General features: G+C 47.7%; 1 protein-coding gene across 7 annotated transcripts in view; it reads left to right on the forward strand.

The window, feature by feature from the left end:
• The first annotated feature begins 1,011 nt into the window (after positions 1 to 1,011).
• Positions 1,012 to 14,379, forward strand: part of ZCCHC4 (zinc finger CCHC-type containing 4) — a 59,950-nt gene continuing 46,582 nt past the window's right edge. For 6 of the 7 annotated variants that reach the window (XR_001795666.3, XR_011386205.1, XM_017350564.3 and 3 more), the window contains exons 1-3: positions 1,012 to 1,183; positions 1,825 to 1,943; positions 3,620 to 3,702. Coding sequence is in view for 5 of the 7 variants with exons in the window: in XM_017350564.3 (XP_017206053.2) it covers positions 1,057 to 1,183; positions 1,825 to 1,943; positions 3,620 to 3,702 (329 nt within the window). In the remaining 2 variants the exon portion in view is untranslated. The remainder of the gene's footprint in view (positions 1,184 to 1,824; positions 1,944 to 3,619; positions 3,703 to 14,379) is intronic. The other variant, XM_051842243.2, reaches the window with a different exon arrangement.

Genomic DNA, 14,379 nt, shown 5'->3' on the forward strand with positions numbered 1-14,379 from the left:
CATATTGTGGTAGATTGTTTGAACAGCTATAGATGGTATTCTATCTTTAATTTTAATGTTCGTGTGATCATTGTCCGTATATAGAAACAGTGCATCATGTATGCTTATTTCATATCCTGCAACCTTGTGGAACTCACTTTAAACTGGAATTTTTAGGGCTGGCGCCGTGGCTCACTTGGCTAATCCTACGCCTTCAGTGCTGGAATCCCATATGGGCACCGGATTCTGTCCCGGCTGCTCCTCTTCCAGGCCAGCTCTCTGCTGTGGCCCGGGAAGGTAGTGGAGGATGTCCCAAGTGCTTGGGCCCTGCACCCGCATGGGAGACCAGGAGGAAGCACTTGGCTCCTGGCTTCGGATCAGCATAGCTCCGGCCGTAGCGGCCATTTTGGGGGTGAACTAACGGCAGGAAGACCTTTCTCTCTGTCTCTCCCTCTCACTGTCTGTAACTCTACCTGTCAAATAAATAAATAAATAATCTTTAAAAAAAACTGGAATTTTAAAAAAATGTAGATTCCTTAGAATTTTCTGCAGAGACAATCACGCCATCGGCAAGTAGGGACAGTTTCGTTCTGATGCCTAAATGCCAAGGGGTGTGCAATTACATGGGTGTGCAACGTACAATCGTTGCACAGAAGTCCGAGAACAGTGTGGCTGTGACGCTGACAAAAGGAGGCTCTTTCCATCATTTCAGCCACGGCAGCCGTTCCCGCTGTTTCTCAGCGACTGTTGGTGGTGGCGCTGCCGGTTTGGACTTAAATCCCGACCCAGTTTTTGCTCTCTGGGCTACGGAAGACCGCAGGTGCTCAGAGCGAGACAGAACACAGGTGATCTCACCGCGCAGGTCCAACGTGCGGCCTGCCAGCCCTACCGCTAGGGGCCGCTTCGGAGCAGCCCCTGGAGGGCCGGGCCCTGGGTTTCGGGGCGTGGCCTCCGCGGCCGCGGGAGCCAATTCCTCCAAGGCGCGCGGGGGCGCTGTGAGCCCTCGGACGCTCGGCGCCGCTCTTTCTCCTCCTCCTCCTCGATTCGGACTGAGGCTTTCGGGACGGCGGCGGGAAGATGGCGGCCCCCAGGGACCAGCTTGGTGTTTTGGAGGCACAAGGCAGCAGTGGGAGACAGGGGAGCTGGGGAGTGAAGGTGGCGTTTCCCTCGGATCCTGCCGCCCCCGCCCCGCTCTGCCCTCACGGTGGGTCCGTGTTTGGGCCCAGCCTGGCTGCGGGGCTGTGGCGTCAGGGCCGTGGGGAGCTCAGAAGTGCCGTTTGCTGTCCCCCAGTGTTGTGCTTTTGGCGCCAGTGCTGTTACCTCTCTGTTTTCAGGGCGGGGAATGGGCAGAGCGTATGCAAGGGAGAGGCGTTCTCGGGGATTTCATTTGTTGGTTTGCTGTCTTATCAAACAGAAGAGTTAGGGGTGGGATGCGATGGATTCTTGCCTGGAAACGAGCCCCACTTTTCCTCTTTGAGAGGGTGTGTCCAAGTTAAAGCTCAGGGTTTCACTGAAAAGATGACCGCGAGGGAGATGGAGAGCGCTGGATTCTCAGGGCGCCTCCTTGCCCTTTAGCATCAGGACCCCGGTTCATGACGGTCACAGCGCGGACAGAGCTAGACAGATGGTGGCGTTCTCCTTCTGGAGAGACCGGTTTTCAAAAATGGGCGTGTACTAAGTAGTCTGTGCCAGAAGGTTGTGACCGCAACAGAAGAGTTCATGAAATAGTGTTGACTTTAATTACGAAATGTTGTGCATAAAACCAAATCCCATTTTAGGGGCAGTGACTCCTAAGGATTTGATGTAGGCAATTGTTTGACATGTTTTTTCCTGTTCTGGCACTAGGACCCACTCTTCTGTTTGTAAAAGTGATCCAAGGGAAGGAAGAAACGCGGAGATTTTACGCCTGCTCAGCCTGTAGAGACAGGAAAGAGTGTAATTTTTTTCAGTGGGAAGATGAAAAGGTTTGTCAACTTTATTGAACGTTACGTGAGATAAATGCCTTCAGGTAGATAAAGATACCAGGAGTTTTGCTTCAGGAGACTGGAGTCATGCTAACTCAGCATTGGTGATGATGTCTTCTTCCTCTCTCAAAAGTTCTAGTTGCCCTTTAGATTTCCTGAGGTTTTGCTATTGACTGGCAGGTGGTCTGGGTCTTAGCTCAGGCTGCTGTAGACCGGGTGCCATAAACAACATGCATTTGTGTCTCCCAGTCCTGGAGGCTGCAGAGTCCAAGATGAAGTTTCTGGCAGATCTAGTGTCTACTGAGGGCTGGCTGCCTGGTTTGCAGATGGCTTTCTTCTCATTTTATCCCTGCTTGGCACAGAGAGAGGCCGGAAAGAGAAAGTTCTCCTAAGAGTATTAATCCCACACACAGGGGCACCTTATTCATGACCTAATTGCTTCTCCAAAGCCCTACTCTAAATGCAAGATAAATATTCCTTATCTGACATGCTTAGGGCCAAAAGTGTTTAGATTTTGGATTTTTGAAGTTTTAGAATGTTTGCATAATCTTCACTGGTTGAACACCCCTAATCCAGAAATCCACTCTTGACATCTGAAATGTTCTGGGTTTTTGGATTGGGGGTGCTCAGGCTAAGCCATCACACTGGAGGTTATGCTTCAACAAGTGAATTTTGGGGATTGGCATCATTCATTTCATAGCAGTCTGCTTGCAAGGACTGCATAGATCTCTCCCTAAAGAGTCTAGGTCATAATCATTGAGGAAGTAGTAGAAGAACATGTTTTTGTGGACATTTGCATTGAACATCCTTTATCTAGCGTGGATGACCAGTGAAGGCATCAAGACGTAGTTATGAGTTTTGTGTCCTCTTGGATTCAGTCCCAAGTAAAGTTTCTGAAGACTTTGCCCAGGGATCTTCAGCGTTGCTCAGTTTATTATGCTACTCTTCCGAGCATTGTTAAGGCCAACGCGTGTGCGTTAATCTCTCAGTCCTTTCCCTTGTTGGGTGTTACCTGAAGTGTGTGGGGAGCAACTCGGACTAGACTAAGTTACTGGAATTAAGACTTATTCTATGCATCTGCTCTCCCACAATATGGCGCTGAGAAGGGAGTAACAACTTCTACACAGCTGCCTCTCGCCAACTTGAGTGATGACCTGCAGGAGCTGATCCTGCTCCTGATTGGAGGAGAGCAGCGTGCTCGGCGTGTGGGTAGCAGAGTTGGGATTGGTGGAAGAGGACTATAAAGGAGGAGAGAGACAACATGCACCAGGAACATCTATCTGAAGGAACACCTGTGCAGCCCCCGAGAGAGCCGGCCGGCGGTGTGCCGCTCCCCCGTGGAAGTGGGGAAAGTGGCAGGGGGAACCGCCCTTCCACGGAGGTGGAAGGGTCAGTAGCCAACCCGGGAAGAACCAGCAGCAAACCCGGGGAGGGCCGAGCAGACAAAAGAACAACGCAGGGTCTTGTATCGTTCCTCCGTGAAGAGGGGGAGCGACAGAAGTGCTCTCCTCTTGTCCTGGTTTTCTGAGTTTTGTTTTCCCCTGAAATGAGCACTCGTGTTCCACATTGTGCTGCCTGAATTTCTACATCCTTGATGTCAGCACGTGACAGCAGTTTTCCTAGGAGGTTAGCACGTTTGCTAGTTTTTTCTCAGCGAGTTCTGTGCTCTTTTTCAGTTGTCAGAGGCTAGGCTTGCTGCCCGAGAAGCTCATAACCGGAGATGCCTGCCTCCCGTGTCCCGAGTGCAGTGCGTGGACAGGTACGCGTGTGCTGTCATCTCTCTGCACTGTGTTAGCCTCAGTGTTTCTTTCTTGGTTGGCTTTGTGCCTTAAAGTTTACTTATGTTTATTTATTTTTATTGTGCTCAAATATACATAATATAAACCTTGCCATTTTGATTATTTGAAAATGTACAGTTTGGTGGCCTTAATTACCTTCCCAGTAGGCCGGCGCCACGGCTCACTAGGCTAATCCTCCGCCTTGCGGCGCCGGCACACCGGGTTCTAGTCCCGGTCGGGGCACTGGATTCTGTCCCGGTTGCCCCTCTTCCAGGCCAGCTCTCTGCTGTGGCCAGGGAGTGCAGTGGAGAATGGCCCAAGTGCTTGGGCCCTGCACCCCATGGGAGACCAGGAGAAGTACCTGGCTCCTGTCATCGGATCAGCGCGGTGCGCCGGCCGCAGTGGCTATTGGAGGGTGAACCAACGGCAAAGGAAGACCTTTCTCTCTATCTCTCTCTCACACTCCACTCTGCCTGTCAAAAAAAAAAAAAAAAAAAAAAAATATTACCTTCCCAGTGTGGTGAGTTGAGCTGCTATCGCAGTGCTGGCATCCCATGTGGGTGGTAGTTCGAGTCCCAGCTGCTCCATTTCAGATCCAGTTCCCTGCTGATGTGCCTGAGAAAGCAGTGGAAAATAGCCCAAATCCTTGGGCCCCTGTACCCATGTGGGAGACCCAAATAGAGTTCCAGGCTCCTTGCCGCAGCCTGGTCCAGCCTTGCTGTTGTGGCTGTCTGGAGAGAGAATCAGCAGGTGGACTGTCTGGCTCTCTGTCTCTCCCTCTTCCTGTGTAACTCTGACTTTCAAATAAGTAAATAAATAAATAATTCTTAAAAAAGCACGAAACCGTCACCATTAGGCAGTAACTTACCCATTCCTCCTGTAACATAGCCTCTGATGACCTCTAGTCTACTTTTGGTTGCTATGAATTTGGCCAGTCCAAGTACCTCAGTTAAATGGAATTCTGCAGTATTCGTCTTTCTATGTCTGCGTTATTTCTTTTGGCATAATGTTCTCAAGGCTGATCTGTGTGCTAGCATGTACGTCAGTACTTCACACCTGTTTTTGTCTAGTGTATACACTGTGTAGTATTCGTTATAAAGCACGCTTTGTTGATTCACTTGTCTGTTGATGGGCTCTTGTGTCATTTATACCTTGTGGCCATTGTGAAAAATGCAACAACTTCCAAATACAAATATCTGAGTCCCTGTTTTCCATTCTTTTGGGTATACACTCTGAGTACATAATGACATTATTGGGTCATATGGTAATTCTGTTTAGTTTTTTGAGGAATCTCCAGAACATTTCTCACAGTGGCTATACCTATCTGCATTCCCCCCAGCAGTGTACGGGCATTGCTCCACAGCCTGCCAGCACTTAACTTTTGCTGTTTTTTACTTATAGCCGTCCTGGTACTTGCAAACTGGTATCTTGTGGTTTTGATTTTTATTTCCCTTGTTACTAATGATGTTGATCATCTTTTTATGTGCTTATGGGCTATTTGTGTTTGTCTTCTTTAGAGAAATGCCTATTTGAGTTCATCAGCCATTTTTTTTTTTCAAAGTTTATTTCTTTATTTGAGAGACAGAGTTAACAGACACAGAGGGGGAGAGGCAGAGAGAAAGGTCTTCCAGCCTCTGGTTCACTCCACAGATGGCCGCAATGGCTGGAGCTGGGCCAATCTGAAGCCAGGAGCCAGGAGCTTCTTCCGGGTCTCCCATGTGTGTGCAGGGGCCCAAGGACTTGGGCCATCTTCTACTGCTTTCTCAGGCCATAGCACAGTGCTGGATCAGCATAGGAGCAGCCGGGATACAAACTGGTGCCCACATAAGATGCTGGTGCCACGGGTGGAGATTTAACCTACTGTGCCACAGTACTGGCCCATCATCCATTTTTTAAAAAAAGATTTGGGTCTATTTTTTAAAATACTTATTTATTGGGGCCGGCACTGTGGCGCAGTGAGTTAACGCCCTGGCCTGAAGCACTGGTATCCCATATGGGTGCTAGTTCAAGACCCAGCTGCTCCACTTCTGATCTAGCTCTCTGCTATGGCCTGGGAAAGCAGTAGAAGATAAATCTTAAAAAAAAAAAAAAAAAAAAAAAAAAAAAAAAAACATTTATTTATTTGAAAGGCAGAGTTACAGAGAGGGAGGGAGTGAGGCAGGGAGAGAGAGAGAGAGAGAGAGAGGTCTTCCATCTGCTGGCTCACTGCCCAGATGGCAAAGCCAGATCCCAAAGCCAGGAGCCAAGAGCTTCTTCCAGGTCTCCCACGCAGCTGCAGGGGCCCAAGGACTTGGGCCATCTTCTACTGCTTTCCCAGGCCATAGCACAGAGCTGGATCAGAAGGGGAGCATCCGGGACTAAAACTGGCACCCATATGGGATGCCAGCACTGCAGGCGGCAGCTTTACCCACTATGCCACAGCGCCGGACCCAAGATTTATGTATTTGAAAGGTAGGGCCTTGGCTGGCTCCCCGGCTCGATAGGCTAATCCTCCACCTTGCGGCGCCGGCACACCGGGTTCTAGTCCCGGTCGGGGCGCCGGATTCTGTCCCGGTTGCCCCTCTTCCAGTCCAGCTCTCTGCTGTGGCCCAGGAGTGCAGTGGAGGATGGCCCAAGTCCTTGGGCCCTGCACCCACATGGGAGACCAGGAGAAGCACTTGGCTCCTGGCTTTGGATCAGCGCAGTGCACTGGCCGCAGCGGCCATTGGAGGGTGAACCAACGGCAAAGGAAGACCTTTCTCTCTGTCTCTCTTAGAGGGAAGACCTTTCTCTGTGTCTCTCTCTCACTGTCCACTCTGCCTGTCAATAAAAAAAGAAAGGTAGGTCTGGCGCCATGGCTCACTAGGCTAATCCTCCACCTGTGGCGCCGGCACCCTGGGTTCTAGTCCCAGTTGGGGCGCCAGATTCTGTCCCTGTTGCTCCTCTTCCAGTCCAGCTCTCTACTGTGGCCCGGGAAGTCAGTGGAGGATGGCCCAAGTGCTTGGGCCCTGCACCCCATGGGAGACCAGGAGAAGCACCTGGCTCCTGGCTTCGGATCGGCACAGCTCCAGCCATTGCGGCCAATTGCGGAGTGAACCAATGGAGGGAAGAGCTTTCTCTCTGTCTCTACCTCTCACTGTCTGTAACTCGACCTGTCAAATAAATAAATAAATAAATCTTTTTTTTTTTTTAAAGACGACGACTCTGGTCTCAGTTGCTATTGAGAAATAAGATTTCATTAAAAAGTTACTTGTTTTCATTTAATTTGGAAGGTAGAGAGTCAGCTGAAAAGAGGTCTTCCATCTGCTGGTTCACTGCCCACAGTAACCATGGCTGGGCCAGTGCAAAGCATGGAACTCAGTCCTGTCTGGGGTCTCCTGTGCGGGTGGTCGGGACTCAAGTACTTGAGCCATCACCTGCTGTGTCCCCTGGTACACGTTTGTAGGAAGTTGGATTGGAAGCAGAGTGGCTGGGACTTGAAACAGGCACCTTGATATGGGCTGTGGGTTTCTCAGTTGCCAACTTAATTACTGTACCACACACCTGCCCCAAGTTTCCGTTTTATGACAATCCTTGTGAAACAACTAAAATGCTGGCGTGGAGCTGAGACGTGCCTAAAGGTTATCCATGTGAAGCAGCCTGTGGTAAGTGTTGACAGTATTACAGGAAGGACTAGATGCTCTGCAAAATAAGCAGTGGGACTCAGGTGTGTGTCCGCTGGTCAGGACTGTCTGAAGACATGGTGCTTGAACAGGTTTTGGAAGATGGGTAGAAGTTCAGGCTTTCGGAAATGCAGTATCGCTTATGTCACTGCATCAACTTGTAATTGATCCTTCCATGCTTTATAATGTTCCTTGTGGAGGAAGATGTTGAAATCTGAGGCAGGCATTTGTCCTAATGGCTACGATAGTGGTTAAGATGCCCGAACCCTGTATGGGAGTACCTGGATTCCGTGCCCGGCTCTGCTCCTAACTCGAGCTTTCTGCTAATGCAGACCCTGGGAGGCAGTGGCGATGGCTCAAATGATTGGTTTCCTACCACCCATGTGGGAGACTGGGATTGAATTCCCAGCTTCAGCTTCTTGTCCCCTGGATCAGGGCCATTGCAGGCATTTGGGGAGGGAACCAAGGGATGAGAGTTCTCTCTCTCAAATAAATAAATAAATAAATAAATAAATAAAATTTTTTTAAGTTTGAAATAAGGGGCTGGCCTTGTGGTGCAGTAGGTTAAGCTGCACCTGTGATGGCTGCATCCCAGGCTGGCACTGTGCCTAGTCCGGCTGCTCCACTTCTGATCCATCTTCCTGCTGATGTGCCTGGGAAAGCAGCAAAGGATGGCCCAAGTGCTTGGGTCCCTGCACCTCTGTGGGAGACCCAGGGTGGAATTCCAGGATTATTGCTTTGGCCTGGCCCAGACCCAGCATTTGAGGCCATTTGAGGAGTGAACTAGCAGATGGAAGATTCTTTTCTCTCTCTCATTAACTCTGATTTTCAAATAAGTCAGTGAATCTCTTTTAAAAAAAATTAAAAAGTTTTAAATCGGTAATTTCTCTAAAAATTTTCAGTGCCATAAGATAAGGAAGTCCTATTAACCTGTTGGCTTTTTTCTTTCTTCTTTTTTTTTAAACAAAAGCTCAACCCATTCCTTGCTCTGTTAGCAGGACTGTTGTTTAAGACTTATGTTTCTTCCTTGTGTGGACACAGACCTAAGGATGAGGTCCTGTTACCTGCGAGGGTTGTTGTCTTCTAATGTGGGTGATTTAATTCTGTACAGCTCATCTATAAGTTGGCTTATTGAATAATGGCTATTTGAAAGTAGCAAACTACATTTAAACTTTAAACCTAGTGTGTAACCCAAACTTCACCTCTTATTGTGAGTAACAGTAGCTTTTCACTGACTAATTTGTTCTAGAAATCTTTAGAAAGGAAGGATGGGTGCTAGCAAGATAAATTGTCCTTTGTTACTGGATTTTTATTATGGACTGGCAGTGCTTCACAGATTCCTAGGTTTATAGAATGGGTTTGATGTTCATTTTTCTAATCTCACTCTTTGAGGGATGCTTTATGTTTTATAGGTGGTGAGTTGACAGATTTATATTTTGTTCCTGAGATTTGCTTTTCCCTTACTGTTGTTAGCTGCCTGTTAGACTCTGAAATGTGTTATTATTCCATTATGTAGTATGTTTGCACCCTTCTTGTGACCTATGGAGTGTTAGGGAAGATATATTTGAGTGCTAAAATCAGCATTAATTTATGTGTATCCAGATAGTTTTGTTTAGTTGGATATTTCATTTGGTTATATATTTTTTCAGAGCTCATTTAAACTTAGATTTTCAAGGTCTGCTATTAGAGAAATGCCATAAACATAATTTGTGTACTCCAGGAAAGGCAAATGCAACATCAAATGGAAATCAATAAAAATGACATTTCCAAATGCTAGCCTGCAGTTTGTGAATCATGCTGGGCCACGAGGCACAGTGAATTCCTCTCCCCCAGGGTCTGTGTTGCAAATGCGCTTACGGAGGGAGCCGGAGGAATCCTGAGGCCTCACTCTCCTGTTCTTCCTCCCAAGCCTTTGAAAAGCCTTATGTCTGAAAGTTAGATTGAAAGCAGTGGAGCTGAATGACTGTGTGGTGACTTTGAGAAGAGAATCCGCACAAGATCTCAGCTTATCTTTTGTCAGAGAAAAAGGTTAATAAACTAGCAATAAAGCTTTCTGAAGGGCAGTGTGGAAAGCTGAAGGGAACAGGTAACCGGCAGGCGCACAGCTGTAGTGTCTAAGTGGGGGTTCGCTTAGCAGTGTTCTTTTTCTTTTAAAAATAGTGGAACGCCGTTCCTGGTGCTGGGGGAATCGCGCCGTCAGCCGCTGGTTGCCTGGAACTCCGGTTTCTTAGAGGGCTGAGATAGGAAGTCCTGAGCTCACTGACTAGGGAGACCTGCCGCCGCTCCCTCTGTCTGTGGGACCTCCCTTCCTCAGGTCCTGGGACGCCCTTGGTTGTTGCTGCGGGCCCCGTTGCGCGCATGCTGGGGTACTGAGGTGCTGAACCCAGGGCAGTGCAGCTGACTCTCCGTCGTAGTTCCCACAGTTCTGACATGAGGACATGACAGCATGGGGAGCTGGGACCACGTTTGCTCGTGGGCAGTCAAACCACGCCACAGCAGTTACAGAGCCTGCCTCAATATGGCAGAGGCTGGCATGTGACCAAATAGACGTCTTGGAAGTGATGAAATGGGTGGTTAGTCTGTGTGTGCAGGTGTGTGATCCCGTCTGACAAGCTTTCTTTTAATGGAGGGATTCAGCCAGATGTGCCTGGGCTTAGTTTTGCTCTCTTACGCTTTCTGTTTTTATTGCTTCTGTTTATTTTGTGCTATATGTTCTGTGTTAGCTTCCTTTAATGTGTGTTGCTGCTGTGTTTTTGTTCTCGTGGGTGCCTTTGTGGCTTTCTCTGGCATTTAGTCATTTTTTGGTCTTCTTTCATCTAAAAACTGAGCATCGGCAGACTTTGTTTCTCCATCCCATCTCTTTCCTCCTCCACAGTCACTGTCCAGTTTGGTTGATTGTTTCTTTGCCAGGTTAACTCTTAGACCTTTGAATATTGCTTATAACTCCTTTGATTTTTTTTTTCAATTTTCTGTTAAGTATTTTGGCCTAAAACTCTAAAATATGAGACCATCATTGTGCTTATGCTGTCTCCCACCTCCCGTGTCCCTTTCTCTCCCCCTTTTATCTGACTTGTCTTGTTTACATTGTGTACTGTGACCGTCGTCCCCACACGCATGCCTGCTTCGAGTCTGGAGCTAAGTGGATTCAGTGCGTACCGACTGCTCCTTTCCTGTGGTTTCCCCGCTTACCTCCTAGTAGGCTGCAGTTCATCCTCTAGCGATTCTGATTTTTAAATGAAAGTCTTTCATTCATGAAGCTTTAACTCAAAGCCTCTGTGTAGCTCTTGTCTGATCCTGTTTTCGTGAGGCGTCCAGAGGAACAGATTGGTGGCGACAGAGTCGGTCATGGTTGCCAGAGGCCGGTGGCAGGGGGAGAACTGTGGACGAGTACGGGGTTTCTTTTTAGGCGATGAGCAGGTTCTGGGATCAGATTCTGGTGTTAGTGGCATAGCTTTGTGAAGACACTAAAAAGGAGTGAGAAGGGCAAGGGTACACAGTATGATATGCAGAATTGTATCCCAATTGGAAGTCTGTATGTGGCAGTAGAATCAAATAGTTCTATGAAGTTTTACAAAGAAGAGCAATTTGTTTCCATCCTGCGTTTTTCCCTCCCTAGAAGCGACTGCAGGTAGCTATTGTGGCTAATTCTTTTAGAGTTTACCTTCCTGACTGTGAGCTTTGCTTCTTTGTCACATCAAAAGGTAGATAATGACTGGTTGTTTGCTTTTTAAAAAATTATTTCATGTTTATTTATTTGAAATGCAAACGGACAGAGGTTCACTCCCTCAGTGCTCACAGCAACTAGGGCTGGGCCAGACCAAAGCCAGGAGCCTGGAACCCCATCTGGATTTCCCAAGTAGGTGGCATGGGCCCTACTACTTGAACCATCGTCTGCTACCTCCCAGGGCGCACATTAGCAGGAAGCTAGAATTGGAAGCAGAGTTGGGACTCAGTCTCATGCACTCTGACATGGCACGGGGAGTCTTAACCACTGTGTCAATCCTCACCCCTGGTTGTTCGCTTTTTGTGACACCAGCATCCCATACGGGTGCCAGTTCATATCTGGCTGCTCCGCTTCCAATCTAGCTTCCCTCTGATGTGCCTGGGAAAGCAACAGAAGATGGCCCAAGTGCTGGGGCCTCTGACGTCCATGTAGGAGACCAGGAAGAAGCTCCTGGTTCCTGTCTTTGGCCTGACCCAGCCCTCTCTGGCTGTTACAACCATTTGGGGAGTGAACCAGTAGATGGAAGGTCTCTCACACTGTCTCTCCCTCCTTGTAACTCTGCTTTTCAAGTAAATAAATCTTGAAAAACAACAACAAAAAAGGATTGATCGTGTGTTCAGGTATTGGCCAGCCTAAACCATCTGTTATAAAGTTCCCTGACAGATTTTTGTCTGATGATTTTTGCAGAAGTTGCTGATCATTGCCCAGAGCTGTAATGTGTTTATTAGCTGTGATTTTTCTGTAAAGAAAAGCTTTCTTTAATCAGCTGTTGGCTTACTTTTTTATAGTTTATTTGAGGAAAAACAAGATAAATGTTTAGTGTTTTTTAGTTTATTGACATCGTTCTATTTGATATAGCATTTTTTGAATTTGATTTACTTTTTTTTTTTGACAGGCAGAGTGGACAGTGAGAGAGAGAGACAGAGAGAAAGGTCTTCCTTTTGCCGTTGGTTCACCCTCCAATGGCTGCCGCGGCTGGCGCCCTGTGGCTGGCGCACCGCGCTGATCCGATGGCAGGAGCCAGGTACTTCTCCTGGTCTCCCATGGGGTGCAGGGCCTAAGGACTTGGGCCATCCTCCACCGCACTCCCTGGCCACAGCAGAGAGCTGGCCTGGAAGAGGGGCAACCGGGACAGAATCCGGCGCTCTGACCGGGGCTAGAACCTGGTGTGCCGGCGCCGCAAGGCAGAGGATTAGCCTAGTGAGCCGCGGCGCCGGCCTGATTTACTTTTTTACTGTGCGCTGAAGCTTGTGTATAATGTGATCATGTAAATTTCTCTTTATTGTTTATTTTGTTTATTTGAGAGACAGTCACAGAGATCTCCTGTTTGCTGGTTCACTGGTTTGCTGGTTCCAAATGCCTGCAACAGGTAGTGCTGGGCCAGACTGAAGCTGGGAGCTTGTAATTAAATCTATGTTTGCTACATAGGTGTTAGGACCCAATTACGTGAGCCTACAGCCTCCCAGGGTTTGCATTAGCAGGAAGTTGTAGTCCGGAGTGGTGGTGGGACTTGAACCTAAGCACTCCAATATGAGATATGAACACCCCAACTGGCCTGGTAATTGCTAGGCCAAATACTCACTTTTTGTGAGTGATGGGCGCACTAGTAGATGGAGTTCCAGCGCAGCAGGTTTTGTAAACAGGTCTTTTTTGGGCAAACAGGGATGTACAGTCACCCTAGTGATATGTGGATTGTTAGAGAAAAATTAATTTTGGTTTTCATACTTTCAGCTTTCTGAGATAGGATAATTTACTTATAACACATTTTGCATATTTAAAATGTATAATTTGATGAATTTTGTCTTGTGCATCTCCCTGTGAAACCATCACCACAGCCAGAATAACTACCCCCAAGTTTTCTTCTATTCCATTGCCCTATCTCCTCTGACTTTAAGAGTCCCTGAACAGCCGCTGATCTTCTGTCACTGCAGACTAACTTGCATTTTCTAGAAGTTTATATACAGGGAATCATACAGTACTTACTTTTTTTTTTTTTTGAGGGGGAATTGTGTTCATTTACTCGGCATATATATATATATATATATATATATATATATATATTTATTTATTTATTTGACAGGCAGAGTTAGACAGTGAGAGAGAGAGACAGAGAGAAAGGTCTTCCCTCCGTTGGTTCACCCCGCAAATGGCTGCCAGGGCCGGTGCACTGTGCCGATTCGAAGCCAGGAGCCAGGCACTTCCTCCTGGTCTCCCATGTGGGTGGAAGTCCCAAGCACTTGGGCCATCCTCTACTGCCTTCCTGGGCCACAGCAGGGAGCTGGACTGGAAGAGGAGCAGCCAGGATAAAATCGGCGCCCCAACTGGGACTAGAACTTGGAGTGCCAGCACCGCAGGTAGAGGATTAGCCTAGTGAGCCATGGCGCCGGCCAGCATAAATATTTTTTATATCTATCCATGTTGATGTGTTTGTCAATAGTTCATCCTTTCTTACTCCCAAATGATATTCTTTTATATGGATATATCCACTCACGTGTTTGTCAACATTAAAGTTTTCTCTAGTTACTGATGGCTTACAACCAAAGCTACTAGGAATATTTATGTATAAGTCTTTTTATGGACTCATGCTTTTATTTCTCTTGAGAAATACCTAAGATTAGAATGGCTAGAACATATGGTAAATATATGTTTGCCTTTTTACAAAACTGCCAGACTCTTCCAGAGTGGCTGTACCGTTTTACATTCCCACCAGCAGTGTGGGAGGATTCCAGTTCTTCTCTGTCTTCCACAAACCTGTTAGCTGTCTTTCTAATTATAGCCATTGTGAAGTGATACTGCATTGTGCTTTTGATTTGCTTTTATGTTGAGCATGATTTCAGATGACTGTGGGCTTTTTGTATGTTGTATTTTTTATAGAAAGCTTTTATTTAATAAATATAAATTTCATAGTTACAGCTTTTGAAATATAGCAGTTCTTACCCTCATACCCTCCCTCCCACCCCCACTCCTGTCCCACCTCCTACTCCCTCTCCCATCCCATTCTACATTAAGATTCATTTTTGGCCAGCGCCACGGCTCAATAGGCTAATCTTCCGCCTGCGGTGCCAGCACCCCGGGTTTCTAGTCCTGGTCGGGGCGCCGGATTCTGCCCCAGTTGCTCCTCTTCCAGTCCAGCTTTCTGCTGTGGCCAGGGAGTGCAGTGGAGGATGGCCCAAGTGCTTGGGCCCTGCACCCGCATGGGAGACCAGGAGAAGCACCTGGCTCCTGCCTTCGGATCAGCATGGTGCACCGGCCACAGCGCGCTGGCCACAGTGGCCATTGGAGGGTGAACTAAC

The sequence above is a fragment of the Oryctolagus cuniculus genome, chromosome 2 (assembly GCF_964237555.1).
Source record: "Oryctolagus cuniculus chromosome 2, mOryCun1.1, whole genome shotgun sequence".
Lineage (NCBI taxonomy): Eukaryota > Metazoa > Chordata > Mammalia > Lagomorpha > Leporidae > Oryctolagus > Oryctolagus cuniculus.